Raw genomic sequence first — 20,639 nt, 5'->3', positions numbered from 1 at the left:
AAATTAGACTACCTTAAATTAGCCTACTTATTCATAAATCGGATCAAAGATAGCAAGGCAAATAAGCAAAATGAATAATTGGTGAAGTAGAAAACTTTGTTTCATGGGTATGGTTCATTTATGGGAAGTTTCAGAGTGGTAGTTAACTTAAAATTCCTGAAATGTCACTTGGAGATTTCCAAAGATGAGAATACATTTTACTACTATCTGTAATAAATTTATGGCATCAATATTTTAATAGAACAATAAAATTAAAAAACTGAGTTTCTATAATAACCATTGTTACATTAAGGCCAAACTAAAAATTGTGTTTCTAGTCAACTGAATGTCCCTGTTTCTAACTGCCGACCCTAGCACTTTGTCCCTCATGGTGTTTTCGCATACATGTGAATGTTTGTGAAGCATTTGGAATAATGTTAATGATGTTTCAGATGTTGGACATCTTAACAACTGTGTTAGAAAAAACATTTTACTGACAATTATTCCCAACACAATTATAAAATGGATATTCAACCATTAAGCATAAAGTTGCCTTGCCCCTTCTATGATTTTCTTGATGACCAGTGGGGATGGTATCCCTCTTTTTGGGGGTCCTGTGTAACTTGCACCCTCACTTATAGTGCGGTTGATGTTCTGGACCAACTTGGGTGCAAGTTATCGAAGAAGAAGTGTACCATTATTGGATCATGTGTAATCTCTGCATGGGCTATGACGTCAACTACACAGACTGCTTCTGGTTTAACTTGCCCCTCTGTTAACACTTCAATCTCATTAGTCATTAAACACCATTCATCATTGGTCAGTAAAACAAAACTGACTACTGTAACTATCTGCAAATCTTGTATGACTAGACATACAATTTCATGAACTATATAACTAACAAGACTTTTTCTGAGCTCCTTTCAAATGTGACATTTCTGTCCATCAATAAGCAGAAATGCTGGATCATGAATTTAATGAAGAACCTTTTTGTCCCCATACAAAATACTTTGGAAAATTAAAAAAATAAAAAATTGTTTTAATGTTGGTTAATGCATGGTTCCCATGCTTTTCTAAAGATAAATTTGTAGGTCATTTCCAGGAAGAAATTAATTTTTTCAAGGTTCATATATGACCATTACTGAATGGAATTAAAAAACATTTTTGATTGTAAAACATGCATTTTCTAAATCTAAAGATGTTTATCTTTCAAGACCCCAAAATATCTAAGTAAGAAAAGATGATATGTACAAAACCACAAAATGTATATCACACGATTTATTTAGCTGACATGCATTATGTTGCCAGCTGGGAACAACATAATGAACATAAATTAGGTTTTTTCTCCCCTTTCAAATCTTTACTTCTAAAGAATTCTATACAATATATATATATATATATATATATATATATATATATATATATATATATATATATATATATACACACACACACACATCTTATAGAAAGTAAACATCCTATTACAGTATAAAAATAATAAACGCAAATAATTAAAATCTTGCCTTGTAGCAAAAATAGTTTAAACCTAAATTTATCTGTGCCAATAAAATATCAGAAAAGATTCTGACAAAAGACCTAATCGCCTAAAGACGATCTGGTTAAAAATCCATCATAAACATTTTAAAACAGGTTGATTTAAATGTTGACAAAAGCCCTTCAAAATTATATACTGTTGAATAAACAAGGACTGAATTTTCTGTAAAATCAACTTGTCTTCTTGTAATTCATTAAGCCAGTATATAGTGCTTCCGATGTAAATCTGGAATCAAATTATAGTGAAGTGTGTTTTAACGGAAGAGAGCTGTATCAGCAGGTAAGCATTACATCATTAAAATTAATATTGCTCATCATTAAACTACATTTTAATATTAGTAAGACCATACATATTACTACTGCATAGCTGAATTAGTCAGTATGGTGGAAGGTTAGATGATTTGGAATGTAAAAGAAACACAAGGAAGTCCCCCTCATTGAAGAACAAGAGGCTACTGGGTTATGGAATCAGCATAGACCACATTCTGAGCAACAACCATTGGGCCCCGAGAAAATACCTTCATTTTGGAAGCTAAAAAGTGAAGGTAAAAGGAGAAGGTTGTAAGGAACAGGTAAGTTCTCTTGATAATGAATGGAATCCACCTAGAAATGGTGCAGGCTGAAAAATCAGCTGAACCTGGGGAGTGTTACAATTCTATGGTCATAAACTAAGTAGCAGCAAGAAGCAAAACCAAGTTTTGTAAAACTTAAATAATTTAATTATCAAAGTTATCAAATGAAAATGTAAGAGGAACTTAAAGCATTATGAAGTGAATCCAAAATAGTCCCAAAAAGTTCTATTCACTATTCATGTCAAAAAGAATCAAATGTTCTGAATGAATTTCAGATCCTTGAATGTACTTATCACAATGACATTGCCCAGAACTCCTTTGAATAATTCACAATAGTCCAAAATAATGTTCTAGTCCAATGAGTACTTTGTAATTCCAATGAATAATCCTAACAAAAAAGTCTCCTCTCAAATTATCTAAATATAACATTAAACACATCTTCAGACTGATGCTTAGTTCTCTCCTTATGTACACCTGCAACCTATATGTCACAATATACCCCACGTAACAGATCTTACTACTCAATCAAATATTTCAAAATATCTAATCATGTGACTTAACCCATCCAATAGGAACTAACTTAATTCTTATTACCCACCTAACCTAAGCCTTCCAATGGGAAATAACCCCAAACTGGTAAACAGTTCTTATTATCAATGGTCATAAACTACCCATGTCAACAACTATTTATAGATCCTTTGCACTCTACACTCTTAATATCTTAAAACAGAATTTTATACCCATGTACAAAAATTAACCATCTAATATCCTGAATACAGATGATCATTAAAACTTATAGTATAGATGATCATTACAGTGTGTATAGTCATGAATAAGAGCTTCACATAATATACACACAATCATGTACCAAGGGGTACACAAAATATAGATATACATAACAGGGAGGAAAAGATGTTTCCTACCTTCCTTCTCCCTTTAGAAGCTGAATAATAAAAACAAAATGCTCTAGCTGGACATAATAGACTATCTTGATCATCCCCAACACAGATACAGCTGTGTTTGCTCCAGAAAGGTTTTCCAAACTGGAATGAACTTTCAGGTCAACAGAATCCAAAGATTGTCAACAGATAACCTCACTTACTGCTTTATTAAAGGACCAACTTTCCTCTTCCTCTTTGACTGACAGGTGAGATGGGAAAGGGGATCTGAAGGGAGGGGATACCACATCTGCCTGCTGTCAAACTTGTGTGCATCTACATGGACAGAAAGGACATCTTTGTCCTGTTCTATTTCCTGGGAGGCAGGACTAAGCAACTACATACCCTGATGACCCTGTTGCTGAGATGTTGGGGGAGAAAATATTGAATTGGTAATTTCTATGGAGCTAGTGTGCTGTTTTTAGCAGTGGACTCAGGAGGCAGATTTGGGTGACTCTCAACTCACTTTAATACTGATACAATATCACAGCAAGTGTGCTCAGTGGAGAATCAGCTGATGTGAATTTACAGACAGTTGATGACTGGAAAAAAAGACTACCGACCATCACAGAAGGGTATAACCTATGTGATATTTTTAATGCTGATGAAACAGGACTCTTTTACAGAGGACTTCCTGACAGGTCCCTAGTGGTGAAAGATGATGTTCGCAAAGGAGGGACAGTGACAATGAGTCATCTGTTGGTGAAATTCTGTTTCAGGTTATTTCACATTCTACAGTCATAGAACATTTAAAAGAGATTAAAGAATATGCTTTACAACATGGTGATCCCAAAATTTTGCTTCTTTGCTCAGAAATCGAGATACATGTTCAGACCAAACAGCTGAGTAAAACATGTCAACAAAGAAGTATAATGGACTTCTTAAAAAACAAGTGAATAAGTGTATAGAATAAGATATATACATCATATCATATTTGTACATATTAATGTGATGTTGAAATATAAATTTTATTCTCATTGTTTGATCGATGTATATCTTTATTATATAAAGATATTTTGAGAGGAATGCATGCAATATTTAACAAGATTTATGAATAAAGGATATGATACATGTACAGTGAGTATGGGTATTATTTATTTTTCAACAATGCTAACTACTGACCCTGAAAACCAGTCCATTTTCACACACCTCTTATGAGAGACCTGTCTTGCGAGACTGCTTTTGGTTGGCAGAAGGGGTGGTCTCTCATAACAGGTTTTACTGTATTATGAAAATGGCAACATTTTTTGAAAACTGGCGACACAATATTGAGTTTGGTGATTTTTTTGGGCGACAGCTTTTTTTAAAGCCAGTGCCATCCCTGACAACAGCTTAAATAGTGAAAAAACTCCATCCTAACATTTATAAATGACATAGCACAAAAATAAAATAGAAATATGCTCAATCATCCACAACAGGGTGGATAAAACAATGTTGAACATACAAGATATTCACCCAAAAAAAGAATGAAGATGGCAGTGCACATCATCAGTGTGTACTGGGTGTCCCCCATGGACATTTGAGTCTTCTGGAATCTTTTTTAATGCACCCCAAATGGAGGAAACATTTTTCATCATGTGTTAAGGACATTTCCTCTTGGAAAAGTGAAAACTATGTATTGTACGGCAGTCACTTTTACTGTTAGTGACTGTTACATCTGACTTCTCACTCACCCCATCAGCAAAGATAGTTAACTGCAGATGGTGCAGAACTCAATTTTTTTTTTTTTTACAGAAACAATTTCCTTCAGTAATATTTACCATGGCATTCAACAATTTTACCCTGAAATTGATAGAGTTCCTCATTACTTAGAGTAAAAGTCATCAACACAATTTGGTAAATGTACATGATTGATAACTTTAGTTCTTACTTGGAATTAAATTGGTAACAGACGGACAGACAACATCACAATATAATACACTCTTCCTTATGGCATATATAAAAAAGGAAGAAAAACACAACTTAATGAACTAACCTTAGAGTCAAGCAGAAACAGTTCAGTGACAACAAAACCAAGAAGATTAGGAATAAAAAATCCTTTCCTTCAGAAATGCACTCTAGTTGATAGCCTTTGTTTAAAAAATCCACTGTAAAATATCTGCAAAAAAGGGATTATGCACTTAAGATATATGAACAATTACTTAGAAAAAGAGTGTAATCAATAATTACATAGCTCACCTCAACTTTTAGTAGTCTCCACTACTCACTGTAAACATTAATTATCATCACAAAAATTAGTTGAGCATGGATTTGTCAACGATATCACTTAAGAAAATTTAAAAAATCCCAGAAGGCAAGGATCTGGATTCTTGGTTCCCACCTGCCCATAGATGTTGATGACAGTACAGTTGCTTGATAGGATGAGAATTTCTTTACAGGCAGCATTTCCACTGACAATTGATGGGCACTGACTAAGGCCTGTATCTCCTGGAGGCTGGTGTGTAACTAGTGGTCACGAAGGAGTGCTCCTTTAGGGGCAAAATCCCACAGACTTTGTAAAAGTAGGACTGGAGGTGGAGACACCATCCAACTGTGCTGATCACTGTGCCAAGTGTAACTTCTGGCAATCGATCCTGCAAGGAGATGCCTACCATAAGCCAAGTGAACTTCTTTAATTTGCCAAAAATTGATCTGTATCCTGATGGTAGGATCACCTGGTCCAGCACACAAAGCTGCAGTTGCCACTAGGATAAAAGAATCATCCAAAGTGATATCATTAAAAGGTGGCATAGGATGAGATCAGGTCCCACATTCAGAAAATCCAAGAAGTCTTTGGCTGAAACTCCATGTCAATATGCCTATCCATCCAGGAGTAGTAGTAATAACAAGATTTTCAAGATGGTTGCCATGGTAGTCTTACTGGGTGTCAGTTCAGCAAATGTTCCATCTAGGACCAACCAGACATCATGAACAGTCTTCTTGGCAATAACACCAGGTCAAATATCACTTTCAATTCATATGTGATAAAAGATTTTCAAGATGGCTGCCATAATTGTTGTCAGATCGGCATCAATTTTAGTTAGGACCACGAATACATTGGAAGTGTTCAAAATTAGACTACCTTAAATTAGCCTACTTATTCTTAAATCAGATCAAAGATAGCAAGGCAAATAAGCGAAATGAATAACTGGTGAAGTAGAAAACTTTGTTTCATGGGTATGGTTCATTTTGGGAAGTTTCAGAGTGGTAGTTAACTTAAAATTCCTGAAATGTCACTTGGAGATTTCCAAAGATGAGAATAAGTTTTACTACTATCTGAAATAAATTTATGGCATCAATATTTTAATAGAACAATAAAATTAAAAAACTGAGTTTCTATAATAACCATTGTTACATTAAGGCCAAACTAAAAATTGTGTTTCTAGTCAACTGAATGTCCCTGTTTCTAACTGCCGACCCTAGCACTTTGTCCCTCACGGTGAAAAAAAGGAGGTACGTAATAAACAGTGTTTTTGCATACATGTGAATGTTTGTGAAGCATTTGGAATAATGTTAACGATGTTTCAGATGTTAGACATCTTGAAAAAAAAAATAATTTATACAGAAAAAGGAACAACTTTGTTAGAAAAAACATTTTATTGACAATTATTCCCAACACGATTATAAAATGGATATTCAACCATTAAGCAGAAAGTTGCCTTGCCCCTTCTGCGATTTTCTTGATGACCAGTGGGGATGGTATCACTCTTTTTGGGTTCCTCTGTAACTTGCACCCTCACTTATAGTGCGGTTGATGTTCTGGACCAACTTGGGTGCAAGTTATCGAAGAAGAAGTGTACCATTATTGGATCATGTGTGATCTCCGCATGGGCTATGACGTCAAACTACACAGACTGCTTCTGGTTTAACTTGCCCCTCTGTTAACACTTCAATCTCATTAGTCATTAAACACCATTCATCATTGGTCAGTAAAACAAAACTGACTACTGTAACTATCTGCAAATCTTGTATGACTAGACATAAAATTTTATGAACTATACAACTAACAAGACTTTTTCTGAGCTCCTTTCAAATGTGACATTTCTGTCCATCAATAAGCAGAAATGCAGGATGATGAATTTTATGAAGAACCATTTTGTCCCCATACAAAATACTTTGGAAAATCAAAAAAAATAAAAATTGTTTTAATGTTGGTTAATGCATGGTTCCCACACTTTTCTAAAGATAAATTTGTAGGTCATTTCCAGGGTTTTTCCAGGAAGAAATTATTTTTTTCAAGGTTCATATATGACCATTACTGAATGGAATTAAAAAACATTTTTGATTGTAAAACATGCATTTTCTAAATCTAAAGATGTTTATCTTTCAAGACCCCAAAATATATAAGTAAGAAAAGATGATATGTACAAAACCACAAAATGTATCACACGATTTATTTAGCTGACATGCATTATGCTGCCAGCTGGGAACAACATAATGAACATAAATTAGTTCTTTTTCCTCCCCTTTCAAACCTTTAATTCTAAAGAATTCTATACAAAATATATATATATATATATATATATACACACACACACATCTTATAGAATGTAAACATCCTATTACAGTATAAAAATAATAAACGCAAATAATTAAAATCTTGTCTTGTAACGAAAATAGTTTAACCCTAAATTTATCTGTGCCAATAAAATATCAGAAAAGATTTTGACAAAAGACCTAATCACCTAAAGATGATCTGGTTAAAAATCCATCATAAACATTTTAAAACGGGTTGATTTAAATGTTGACAAAAGACCTTCAAAATTATATACTGTTGAATAAACAAGGACTGAATTTTCTGTAAAATCAACTTGTCTTCTTGTAATTCATTAAACCAGTACATAGTGCTTCCGTTATAAATCTGGAATCAAATTATAGTGAAGTGTGTTTTAATGGAAGAGAGCTGTATCAGCAGGAAAGCATTACATCATTAAAATTGCTCATCATTAAAACTACATTTTAATATTAGTAAGACCATACATATTACTACTGCATAGCTGAATTAGTCAGTATGGTGGAAGGTTAGATGATTTGGAATGTAAAAGAAACACAAGGAAGTCCCCCTCATTGAAGAACAAGAGGCTACTGGGTTATGGAATCAGCATAGGCCACATTCTGAGCAACAACCATTGGGCCCCGAGAAAATACCTTCATTTTGGAAGCTAAAAAGTGAAGGTAAAAGGAGAAGGTTGTAAGGAACAGGTAAGTTCTCTTGATAATGAATGGAATCCACCTAGAAATGGTGCAGGCTGAAAAATCAGCTGAACCTGGGGAGTGTTACAATTCTATGGTCATAAACTAAGTAGCAGCAAGAAGCAAAACCAAGTTTTGTAAAACTTAAATAATTTAATTATCAAAGTTATCAAATGAAAATGTAAGAGGAACTTAAAGCATTATGAAGTGAATCCAAAATAGTCCCAAAAAGTTCTATTCACTATTCATGTCAAAAAGAATCAAATGTTCTGAATGAATTTCAGATCCTTGAATGTACTTATCACAATGACATTGCCCAGAACTCCTTTGAATAATTCACAATAGTCCAAAATAATGTTCTAGTCCAATGAGTACTTTGTAATTCCAATGAATAATCCTAACAAAAAAGTCTCCTCTCAAATTATCTAAATATAACATTAAACACATCTTCAGACTGATGCTTAGTTCTCTCCTTATGTACACCTGCAACCTATATGTCACAATATACCCCACGTAACAATCTTACTACTCAATCAAATATTTGAAAATATATAACACTGGACAACAAATTTTTACAAAAGTCATGTTACTGAAATAAAATTAGTCAATTCTTATCAATTTTTATGTGCTGAACACGAATATGACAGTCAAATTGCAAAATTGGCTCTAGTTTTTTTGTAATCTGCAAGAAATTAATGTTTACATAACGAAATGCATTCCAATAGTAAAAGGTCAACTGTAATAGCCTACCTATAAAAAATCAAGTCATTGACTACATCTTAGATTTCTTCGCCTGTCTCTTGTACAGCTGTTCGGGAGCATCTCTGAGGAGTGTCCAGCAGTAGTCAGCCAGCATTGTAGTGGACCATTTTCCCTGGTATCTTTGTTCCATTGTTGCGATATCTTGATGAAAACGTTCGCCGTGTTCATCACTAACAATACCACAGTTGCTAGGAAAGAAATCCAAATGGGAATGAAGGAAGTGAATCTTTAGAGACATATTGCAGCCAAGTTTCTTATACTTCATCAACATGTCTTCTACTAGTTCCTTATAGTTTTCTGCCCTAACATTTCCGAGGAAGTTTGTAGAAACTAGGCGAAAAGCATTCCATGCTTGTTTCGCGTCACCTTCCAGCAAGTTGTTGAACCGGTCATCTTTGAAAAGCTCTCGAATCTGAGGACCCACAAAAACTCCCTCTTTAATCTTTGCTTCGCTGAGTCGAGGGAATTTTTCATGCAGGTATCGGAATGCTGGCAAAGTCCGGTCAATGGCTTTCACGAAGTTCTTCATCAAACCTAGTTTGATGTGAAGGGGTGGTAGCAAGATTTTCTGAGCCTCAACCAGAGCTGGGTGTTGGATATTCTTCTCTCCAATGGCTACATTCTGCCTGTGAGTCCATTCCTTCCTCATGTAGTGCATTTCCCTTGCTCGGCTATCCCACTCGCATAAGAAACACATGTATTTTGTATATCCTTGCTGCAGTCCCATTAAAAGGGCAACTACCTTCAAATCACCACAGAGGTGCCAGCTGTACTTGTTATACTCAATGGAATTCAGTAGCTGCCTTAAGTTATCGTATGTCTCTTTCATGTGGACAGCATACGCTACTGGAATAGATGGAAGAATGTTTCCATTGTGCAAAAGCACAGCCTTGAGACTCAGTTTCGAAGAGTCCACAAATAGTCTCCATTCTTGTGGGTCATGAGTGATTTTTAAAGCATTCATGAGGCCCTCAATATCGGAACAGAATATCAGATTACTTTCCTTTCTGAAGAAAGGCTCCAATTGCTGGTGGCGCTTTCGATATGCAGTAATTGTGACATCTTCTTCTAGAAGATTCCATTGTTGGAGTCTTGATCCTAGCAATTCTGCCTTGTTCTTTGATAAGTCCAAATCGCGAATCAGGTCATTTAGTTCTTCCTGTGTTATTCTGTGTGGGGTTGATGATGCACCACAGTGAAAATCTGGATCACTGCATGCTGATGGACCAGGAGAAGAACAGGTCGACTCACCTTTATCTTCGTCAGATGAATCAAGAGAATATTCTGCTGGAGGTTCTGGAATAGGAAGTCCCTCACCATGTGGAACTGGTCTCAATGCAGACGGAATGTTTGGGTAGACTATTCTCGACTTCTTTCGCTTCGTTATTCCGCCGGAAAGAGGAGGAACCAAGCAGAAGTAACAGTCATTTAGGTGGTTGCTTGGCTCTCTCCACACCATTGGGACTGCAAACGGCACTGATGACCTTTTGCAATTCAACCACTGTGAAAGCTGTGTTGTACATGTAGCACAGCATATATGCGGAGCCCAAGGCTTGTCTTGGTCACCAACCTTGCATCCGAAGTAAAGATGATATGCCTTCTTCACTTGAGAATTGATACTTTTCTTCTGGTTGGCAAATGTCACTTCCCCACAAATATAGCAAAAATTGTCCGCGGTATTAACACACTTTCGAGGCATTACTGTTCTTTATTGTACGTAAATGGATAAAATAATAAGTTTTATGTAACAGTAGCTTGAACTGTCTCGCAAAACGTCTAAAATATTTTAAATGCTGAACCTATCTGATTGGGCTTTATATAGTACACTGCTTACGTCAGCTTCAGCAGCCGCCTGGCATTAGTATAATAGGCCTACACATGTATAGTACACTGCTGACGTCAACTTACTTCAGCAGCCGCATGGCATTAGTATTGCATTGCATCAGAAAATGATGCAATCAACTGTGGATGATGTGAGCATGATGGTATTATGCAATGTTACATCATTATTCCGGATGTTGCTGCAGTCCTACTGGAGAAATTTACACAGTGAAACACAGAAAATGAGGTATATGAATATCTTCAAAACGAGAGCCAATACAAATTTTTCACGGTTATATTCGTGTTCGGCACACCAAAATACTACAGATTAGGGCCTTTTCAAGTCAGTAATGATTTCACTGTTGACCAGTGTAATCATGTGACTTAACCCATCCAATGGGATCTAACTTAATTCTTATTACCCACCTAACCTAAGCCTTCCAATGAGAAATAACCCCAAACTGGTAAACAGTTCTTATTATCAATGGTCATAAACTACCCATGTCAACAACTAATTATAGATCCTTTGCACTCTACACTCTTAATATCTTAAAACAGAATTTTATACCCATGTACAAAAATTAACCATCTAATATCCTGAATACAGATGATCATTAAAACTTATAGTATAGATGATCATTACAGTGTGTATAGTCATGAATAAGAGCTTCACATAATATACACACAATCATGTACCAAGGGGTACACAAAATATAGATATACATAACAGGGAGGAAAAGATGTTTCCTACCCTTCCTTCTCCCTTTAGAAGCTGAATAATAAAAACAAATTGCTCTAGCTGGACATAATAGACTATCTTGATCATCCCCAACACAGATACAGCTGTGTTTGCTCCAGAAAGGTTTTCCAAACTGGAATGAACTTTCAGGTCAACAGAATACAATGATTTTCAACAGATAACCTCACTTACTGCTTTATCAAAGGACCAACTTTCCTCTTCCTCTTTGACTGACAGGTGAGATGGGAAAGGGGATCTGAAGGGAGGGGATACCACATCTGCCTGCTGTCAAACTTGTGTGCATCTACATGGACAGAAAGGACATCTTTGTTCTGTTCTATTTCCTGGGAGGCAGGACTAAGCAACTACATACCCTGATGACCCTGTTGCTGAGATGTTGGGGGAGAAAAAATTGAATTGGTAATTTCTATGGAGCTAGTGTGCTGTTTTTAGCAGTGGACTCAGGAGGCAGATCTGGGTGACTCTCAACTCACTTTGATGGGAAGATGGTCTATCTATCTCTTCCTTACTTTGACCCAACCTGTTTAACCATGTGACCAAGGTCCAGCAGTCAACGACTGCATGCAGAGATAGGGCCAATCACTTCCTTGTGCCAGAACGTCCAACATCTCATAGTGACTAAGAGGGAAAATAGGGAAAGTGAATGCTGATCCGATCCTCTCTTATCAGTTATCTATAACCCTGATTGTCTGTCTCCCGTGGGATGAAACAGCAGTCAGGAGAGAACGGGCAACTCTACCCAATCTCTATCCCTGTACCATAGAGGCTCCAAAGACTTGTCCCCGGTGCAAGAACTTGTCAGGCAGCTAAGGTTTGTAAGACGTTTTCCCAGAACTGATCAAATTAGAGCCGAGCTTTCCCGATAATGGGGAACTAGATCTCATCATGCTGACAAGAGGGCCCTGGGACTGAAAGGGTGCTCCCCCCCTCCAAATAAGGGGAAAGGGGACACAACTTGTTTTCAGGCCATACCATGTTGTGGGATAGTAGAGGGTGCTGCTCCCCATTCACAGTGTGTGGGGCCCTGCCTTTTTGGTTCAGAGGGTACTGCACCTCCCTCTTGAGAGAGTACAACTGACAGAATGGAGAGGGTGCTGCTCCTCTGTAATGGGAGGGCTGGACTCACTTTCCACCAACTTTTTTCCTCGCTTTATTTGTGAATCTACTGACTTGGCAAGAACCCAGAACTTGTTCAACCATAGGCTACAGAAGTGATAATCATCAGCCCCTTCATATCTTATGGAGGATAGACAAGTGGGGAATTGTGTACCAAGGCGGATTTCCTGTGATCACACCTACCCACACATTGCTTAGACATAGTTTTTTCTTGTTCTGAAAATATGAAATGAAGATTTCTTAAAAAACTGTTTCCATAAGGTAATGTGGACTAAGTCTAAAAAACAAATATTCTGAGAGAAATAACCATTCCTGGGTCATTTTCACATGGTTATTTAGCAAAATATCAGTAGGTTACAGCTGCTAAAAATAAAGAAAAAATTTCTGAGTTAGGTTACTGGAAGCTAAAGAGTTAAGGACTTGAGTTTGATAAATGACCACAACATAAGTCAGTGTTTCTGAAATTTTTTTGTCTTACGGCGCACCAAAAAGATCTAAAAAATTTCACAGCACACATAAAAATATTTAACAATTTAATGGTGAAGAACATATTTATTTTTACATATATATTTAATTTTAAATTTAATGTGAAGGATGTGCCTGCTTTCGAGAGCAAATCAGACTGAAGCGAGGCTACAAAGTCGACAAACAAGCACCCATTTCATCGCCGATTTTAAGAAGTCTCTCTCTCCCGTTTCAATTTGATTTCAGTCAATGCTGAAAATCCAAAACTCATAAAACCACGAAGACACAAATGGCAGAATTACTTTGCTTTTGAACTGATTGCAGGATATGTCTTATTAAGATCCAAAACTCATCCAAGATCTTTTTGGGAAATGTTGACCAAAAATTTGTTATCGTTTTTTAAATCAATGAGCTGTTCTTCTTCTTCGTTTGTAAGATTTGTAGTTTCGTTGTTTCCAAATGGATTGATCGCCCATCCATATTCATCGCTTGCAGGTGATGGGAAGTAATGCTGCAGTGCCGATTGTAGGTCTCTCAGAGTGTCCAGAATTTCGGGGATGAGATCTTGCATGTCTCGCGTTACAAAAGGAATCAATGAATGATAGACTGACAGAGATTGCATTTTTATATATGTTACTTTTTTAACTTTTGCGACATTGATTTACCATTTAATTTTTCGATATGTTCAAAGTTTCAAAATGCTAGCAATTTTAAATATTTTTCAAAACTCCCATGGCACACCTGCAAATCTCTCACGGCACACAGTTTGAGAATCACTGACATAAGTGAACCACAAGTGGCATGCAACCTGCTTATCCAGTATAAATGAAGTACATTTGACAATATTGGCAAGGTGAATTATATGATTCACAGGGAACAAAAAAATATATACTTGAAAGTCCGAAGACTGCAGTTATGCAAGGATAAGAAAATATCACCAAAATACTGACCCTGCCTTGTGAAAAAAAGGCACAACCTGATTTGTTTCCTTAAACACTAAGGCCCTGTGGAGGGCTAAAGAGAATAAAATAACACACTAAACTGTTCACCATGTCTGGAACAAATGCTAAAAAACTCACAATATAGAGATCACGCTGGGCTTTACCTATGTCACAAATTAAGATCTCCCCCCCTTTTTGGCGACAAAATATACCATCTGGCAATCTTTTTGGTGGTAACATTTTTGGCTGTTAAAAACTGTACAGTCTGGGGTTTGGAGTTGAGAAATTCAAAGACACCATGAAAGGAAGCCGCAAATTTGGATATAAAATTGCACTGGAATCTATTGTTACATAAACAAATCCTTTGTTCATACTGACAAACCATCGTAACACTGCATTGTTATATCATAATCTGCTTATGCTGATGTCTGGCCTTAGTACTCTGTGCTGTAATATAACCCAAACAGTCATGCTACCTGACTAGCTACAATCTACCAGATGATGGCATTTTTTTCATCCTTTTTGAAAAACGTACCAGAAAAAAGTTTTGCTGAAATTTCAAAGAAAACAGATTACCCTTTAAGCATTGATCATTCTGTATATATACTAGGCAAATGAAAAATAAAATTCTCTCTCAATCAATATTTTACAATTTATTTGGTTTTGCTGCAGCAATAGAAATTGGGCATTTGTGTGATCCTTCTAAGAGCGGTTTTAGAGGCACCTTTAATAACACATGAACCTTCATCAAAGCAAGCCAAGGACCTTTGATCAAAGAAAGTTGGCAACAAACTTAAATAAAAGCATTGTTTCATTTTTTAGAGTGATTGGAACATATTTACTGTGACATGAAAGTTTCATGTTTGCAGCAAAAAAGTTGATGATTATGATCGCTACCAAAGGTGGTTTAAAAAACACTAATTTAAGTTCCAATATTTTGAAACGATATATATCTGGCCATGGAGTTACATGAAGGTGGGACATCTCACAACAATGGTAATTTTTTTAATTTGTTCACAGGATTTAATTTCCCTATGAATAACCTCATCCCCTTGGTATCCTCGGCATCACGGTAGTTGTCTCTAGCTGACCAAAATCTAGGCCAATTTAAGTACATGTACATAAGCATACAAACAACTATACTGACATATGCCACTAAGTTAATGTGTTGGTTAACAATGGGATATCGATCAAATGAGGACTACTGGTTTTTAAAAATATGTTTTAGTTGTTTTCTAATGGGATTTCCATTTTTTCTCGGTGTAAATCCAAGCAACTGACAATAGGTCATCTCTTACAAATTTCACTTGAATGCAAAATTTCAATTTATTTTCAGCACCCCCTTTCTTTTATCTAAGCATCCGCTTATGCTGAAAATCTCAACTTGGTCCCAAGGATGTTGAGATCAACGAATAGTACCCTACAGTAAAACCTGTCATGAGCGACCACCTGTCATTTCCGACCACAATCGTAATGCACGGATCGATGTTACTATCTAAATGCTCTGTTATGAACGACCACCTGCTGAATGCGACCAGCGACCACGATTTCTTGGCAAAATATGCATTTTGACACTGCTATGAATGACCGCATCGCCAAGAAAAACCAACAGATTAACACCACTGACCATAACTTAATCCTTTGTAAACACTAGAGCTCAAGATAAATGTAGTATGCAAACAAAGTGCACATTAAATAACACTATAGTTGAACAACCATATATCGAGATAAACACCTCTAACCATCATTTAAACCTTTGTAACAAAGACTGCATAAATAGTAAAGATTGCTCTAATAAAGTATTTAAAAAGAATGTCTTGCTACAATACCAGTTTTGTGAAATTTACAACTCCAGCGTACGGTGTCATTTGTAAACTGCAGTAAACCAGACTAAAGTAATGTCACTAACCGCCATTGAAGTGCCAAAGTCATGTGAATAGCCAGTAAGAGTAACATCAAAGGGAGTAATGATGGATATACGCAGTCAATTTAGATGTTTGTATTTTTTCTTTATCTTTATGAAAACTCACAAAACGCCAGTAGTCCTTATGTCCCAGTGAGAAATCGTTTGAAAGGGCTTCAGTGTAGGTTTGAGTACATCGTTTGTCTTTCCAGTTAATCCATAATGCCTGGAGGTGAATGAGCTCATTGTCTTTAATACTAGTAAGTGAGAATCATTTTTCAGATTTATTTTAAAATTATTTTTTATTTCTTTTGTTAGTGTTTCGCCAAGCCACCATCTGTTTACCTGGGTGCAGATGGTCGCAACCTTTGTTTATCGAGCTATGACACTGTTGATTTAAACTTTGTCTCAGAATAAATGTATTGTTTCTTGATGAGTTAATTATGTATTTTGGTTTCATTCATTGGTACATAATATTTATTCCACATTTCCCCAAAACCTGATCAAAACCGATAGTCTTTATAACATCAATACTAATAACAATGGCAGAACCTCCGCTGAAATAAAGATAAATTTTAACACTGGAAGAAAGGATTAATGTCATTGAAAGAAATGAAAAAGGGGAGACTGCTCGCAAAATAGCAGTCAGCTTAAGCATCGGTAAAACACAAGTTCAAAATGTAATCAAAGAAAAGGAGTCCATTAGAAACGAATGGCAGAAAGGTGCACAAGCACAGAGGAAATATGCCACAGCACGACGGACAGTTTACAGAGATCTGAACGAGTGAGTATGGGAGTGGTTTTGTGTTGCAAGGAGTTAAAACATACCAGTAAGTGGAAAGTTGATTCAGGAAAAGGCAATAATTATCTCAGCAGAACTGAATTATGACGACTCTGCTGCATCAAACGGATGTTTGGAGAGCTTCAAAAATAGATACAATATCACAGCAAGTGTGCTCAGTGGAGAATCAGCTGATGTGAATTTACAGACAGTTGATGACTGGAAAAAAAGACTACCGACCATCACAGAAGGGTATAACCTATGTGATATTTTTAATGCTGATGAAACAGGACTCTTTTACAGAGGACTTCCTGACAGGTCCCTAGTGGTGAAAGATGATGTTCGCAAAGGAGGGACAGTGACAATGAGTCATCTGTTGGTGAAATTCTGTTTCAGGTTATTTCACATTCTACAGTCATAGAACATTTAAAAGAGATTAAAGAATATGCTTTACAACATGGTGACCCCAAAATTTTGCTTCTTTGCTCAGAAATCGAGATACATGTTCAGACCAAACAGCTGAGTAAAACATGTCAACAAAGAAGTATAATGGATTTCTTAAAAAACAAGTGAATAAGTGTATAGAATAAGATATATACATCATATCATATTTGTACATATTAATGTGATGTTGAAATATAAATTTTATTCTCATTGTTTGATCGATGTATATCTTTATTATATAAAGATATTTTGAGAGGAATGCATGCAATATTTAACAAGATTTATGAATAAAGGATATGATACATGTACAGTGAGTATGGGTATTATTTATTTTTCAACAATGCTAACTACTGACCCTGAAAACCAGTCCATTTTCACACACCTCTTATGAGAGACCTGTCTTGCGAGTCTGCTTTTGGTTGGCAGAAGGGGTGGTCTCTCATAACAGGTTTTACTGTATTATGAAAATGGCAACATTTTTTGAAAACTGGCGACACAATATTGAGTTTGGTGATTTTTTTGGGCGACAGCTTTTTTTAAAGCCAGTGCCATCCCTGACAACAGCTTAAATAGTGAAAAAACTCCATCCTAACATTTATAAATGACATAGCACAAAAATAAAATAGAAATATGCTCAATCATCCACAACGGGGTGGATAAAACAATGTTGAACATACAAGATATTCACCCAAAAAAAGAATGAAGATGGCAGTGCACATCATCAGTGTGTACTGGGTGTCCCCCATGGACATTTGAGTCTTCTGGAATCTTTTTTAATGCACCCCAAATGGAGGAAACATTTTTCATCATGTGTTCAGGACATTTCCTCTTGGAAAAGTGAAAACTATGTATTGTATGGCAGTCATTTTTACTGTTAGTGACTGTTACATCTGACTTCTCACTCACCCCATCAGCAAAGATAGTTAACTGCAGATGGTGCAGAACTCAATTTTTTTTTTTTTACAGAAACAATTTCCTTCAGTAATATTTACCATGGCATTCAACAATTTTACCCTGAAATTGATAGAGTTCCTCATTACTTAGAGTAAAAGTCATCAACACAATTTGGTAAATGTACATGATTGATAACTTTAGTTCTTACTTGGAATTAAATTGGTAACAGATGGACAGACAACATCACAATATAATACACTCTTCCTTATGGCATATATAAAAAAGGAAGAAAAACACAACTTAATGAACTAACCTTAGAGTCAAGCAGAAACAGTTCAGTGACAACAAAACCAAGAAGATTAGGAATAAAAAATCCTTTCCTTCAGAAATGCACTCTAGTTGATAGCCTTTGTTTAAAAAATCCACTGTAAAATATCTGCAAAAAAGGGATTATGCACTTAAGATATATGAACAATTACTTAGAAAAAGAGTGTAATCAATAATTACATAGCTCACCTCAACTTTTAGTAGTCTCCACTACTCACTGTAAACATTAATTATCATCAAAAAAATTAGTTGACTTCTCTTCTTTCAGTCAGTGACCTTAGAAACGTTGTCACCAAAAGTGATAGGCTTCTTGCTTACCTTTAGTGCAAACTACCAACAAAGATTTGGACCAGGTCTTTTAATAACTGGCTTTAAATTTGTATCACATAATGAAAAGTGTGACAGAAGTTATACAGCATAACAGAGAGATAAAGTACAGATGAACAGATGTGCTATTTCTGCTGCATTTTATTGAAAAGGTAGAAGACAGCAATGTTACATACCGAGTCCTTTTTGTCCTTACAGATGTTATTATTATCCTCATTCTTCCAGTGAGGGCATATCCATTTTATCTGTTGAATCACCAGAGACAATCTTGAAAAGAGAGAAACATAACTAAAGACTTTTTGTCAAAATTACATACAAGGACCAATATTTGTCTTCAGAGAGTCTCTCCTCGATAAATCTCCTTCAAAAGGGGACAAAATACAGCAGTCTGAAAAAAGGTAAATCCAAAAATGTTACAAATTTTTTTTGTAGCCTGAAGGACTTATGGAGTGAAATGTTCATTAGTCCTGCTGAATTTTCAATAGTCCTTCCCACAAAACAATCATTCATAAATCAGAAGTACAGATCTTTTGTTCTTTCCAACTTTGCACAACAGCTAAAATATATAAAACTGTTCTCATCATGAAACAGCTCATCTTGTATCCATGTCTGCTGCTAAAACATTTGTCTGTGCATTCCCCATATCATAAGCATTATTCATTTGTTTAATGTAATTTTCATTCAAATGTGTTGGGTTTTTTTCCTCTGGTGGTTTAACAACTTCAAAAAATTGCCACATTTGATCCATTTGTAAATGGAAACAGCTTTACTAGTACATTTTAAAAACTGGGAAATAATGATTCGGATGGAATTAAAACAGCATAAACAAACTCAGATTGGTGACAACTGAGCATTACTAGGTATCAGAAAAATCAACATGAAACTATAGTCATTCAAGAAATGGAAAGAGTGAGGCTTAGTGGCCCCTACCAGGTTGAAAAGCGTGCTCATTTAGAAAAAAACAAAATGCAAATAGCCATACCTGTATTTTGTTTTTTAACAAAATTGTAAAACATGTTATCATCATGGGCCCATGTGACATGGATGATTGACCTCAACAATAAATATTTACTTTTCCATTAAATGTAAAGATGACGAAACCTTCAACAAAAACACTACTGCATTTATTTCCAATGTACTATACAGGCAGGGAGACTCAAATGTTCAAAGTTCTTGAGGAGAATGATTTCTCAAGCATGAAGAAACTGATATTTCAGTATGGAAGACAAGATCATAGGCATGGATGAAATCATATCTGCAATAAATATCCACTTTTCCAGCATTATATCTTTGAATCATTGTCAAGTAAGACTACTGCAGTTTGGTACAATTTCCACGAGTTAACTGAGACCTGAACAATGGACACAATTGTTTAAGCAGACAATTGTACAAAACCATGCACTAGTCTCACTCTTCAATGATTTATTCAAAGCAATGCTTTAGCAGTGAATATTTATTGTATAAATCAATAAATCCAGGACATAGGTGTCCATTTTAATCATATTTGCTTGAATTTCTTGAACAAACATGGTTACCTGATGGCTGGTTGATCAGAAGATGCCTTAAAGGTCTGCTCTTGTCTTCTATTTAAAGACTACATGATGTTTTTGGCTTGGGTCTGATTACTGGGTAAATTACTGTTCCAATCTTGAACAACATGGTTAAAAAAATATTACTTTCAAACTTTTTCTACTACATTGCTTTTGCAATTTTTTAACATGTTCTCTTGTAGAAATGTAACCATTCTTGAAATGTTTTATGGAGTCTTATAAATTTCATTTAAAAACCTGCCAAAGTAATCTGATTGAGTTAATCATAACTCTAACGAAAGTACTAAAGTTGCTTACATGCATAAACCCATGTACTTTTCTTTAACTATTTCA

General features: G+C 35.6%; 1 protein-coding gene across 3 annotated transcripts in view; it reads right to left on the bottom strand.

The window, feature by feature from the left end:
* The window catches only part of LOC149804804 (TNF receptor-associated factor 3-like), a 222,455-nt gene that overhangs the window by 81,304 nt on the left and 120,512 nt on the right, over positions 1–20,639 (bottom strand). For all 3 annotated transcript variants that reach the window (XM_089944776.1, XM_089944769.1, XM_089944787.1), the window contains 3 exons: positions 18,933–19,023; positions 18,416–18,538; positions 5,019–5,141 (listed from right to left, as the gene is read on the bottom strand). In XM_089944776.1, the coding sequence (XP_089800902.1) occupies positions 5,019–5,141; positions 18,416–18,538; positions 18,933–18,973 (287 nt within the window). In that variant the 5' untranslated portion in view covers positions 18,974–19,023. The remainder of the gene's footprint in view (positions 1–5,018; positions 5,142–18,415; positions 18,539–18,932; positions 19,024–20,639) is intronic.

The sequence above is a fragment of the Sinohyriopsis cumingii genome, chromosome 2 (genome assembly GCF_028554795.1).
Source record: "Sinohyriopsis cumingii isolate HCF-2022 chromosome 2, ASM2855479v2, whole genome shotgun sequence".
Taxonomy (NCBI): Eukaryota; Metazoa; Mollusca; class Bivalvia; order Unionida; family Unionidae; genus Sinohyriopsis; species Sinohyriopsis cumingii.
Note: the sequence above shows the minus strand (reverse complement) of the source record. Positions and strands in the feature narration are given on the sequence as shown.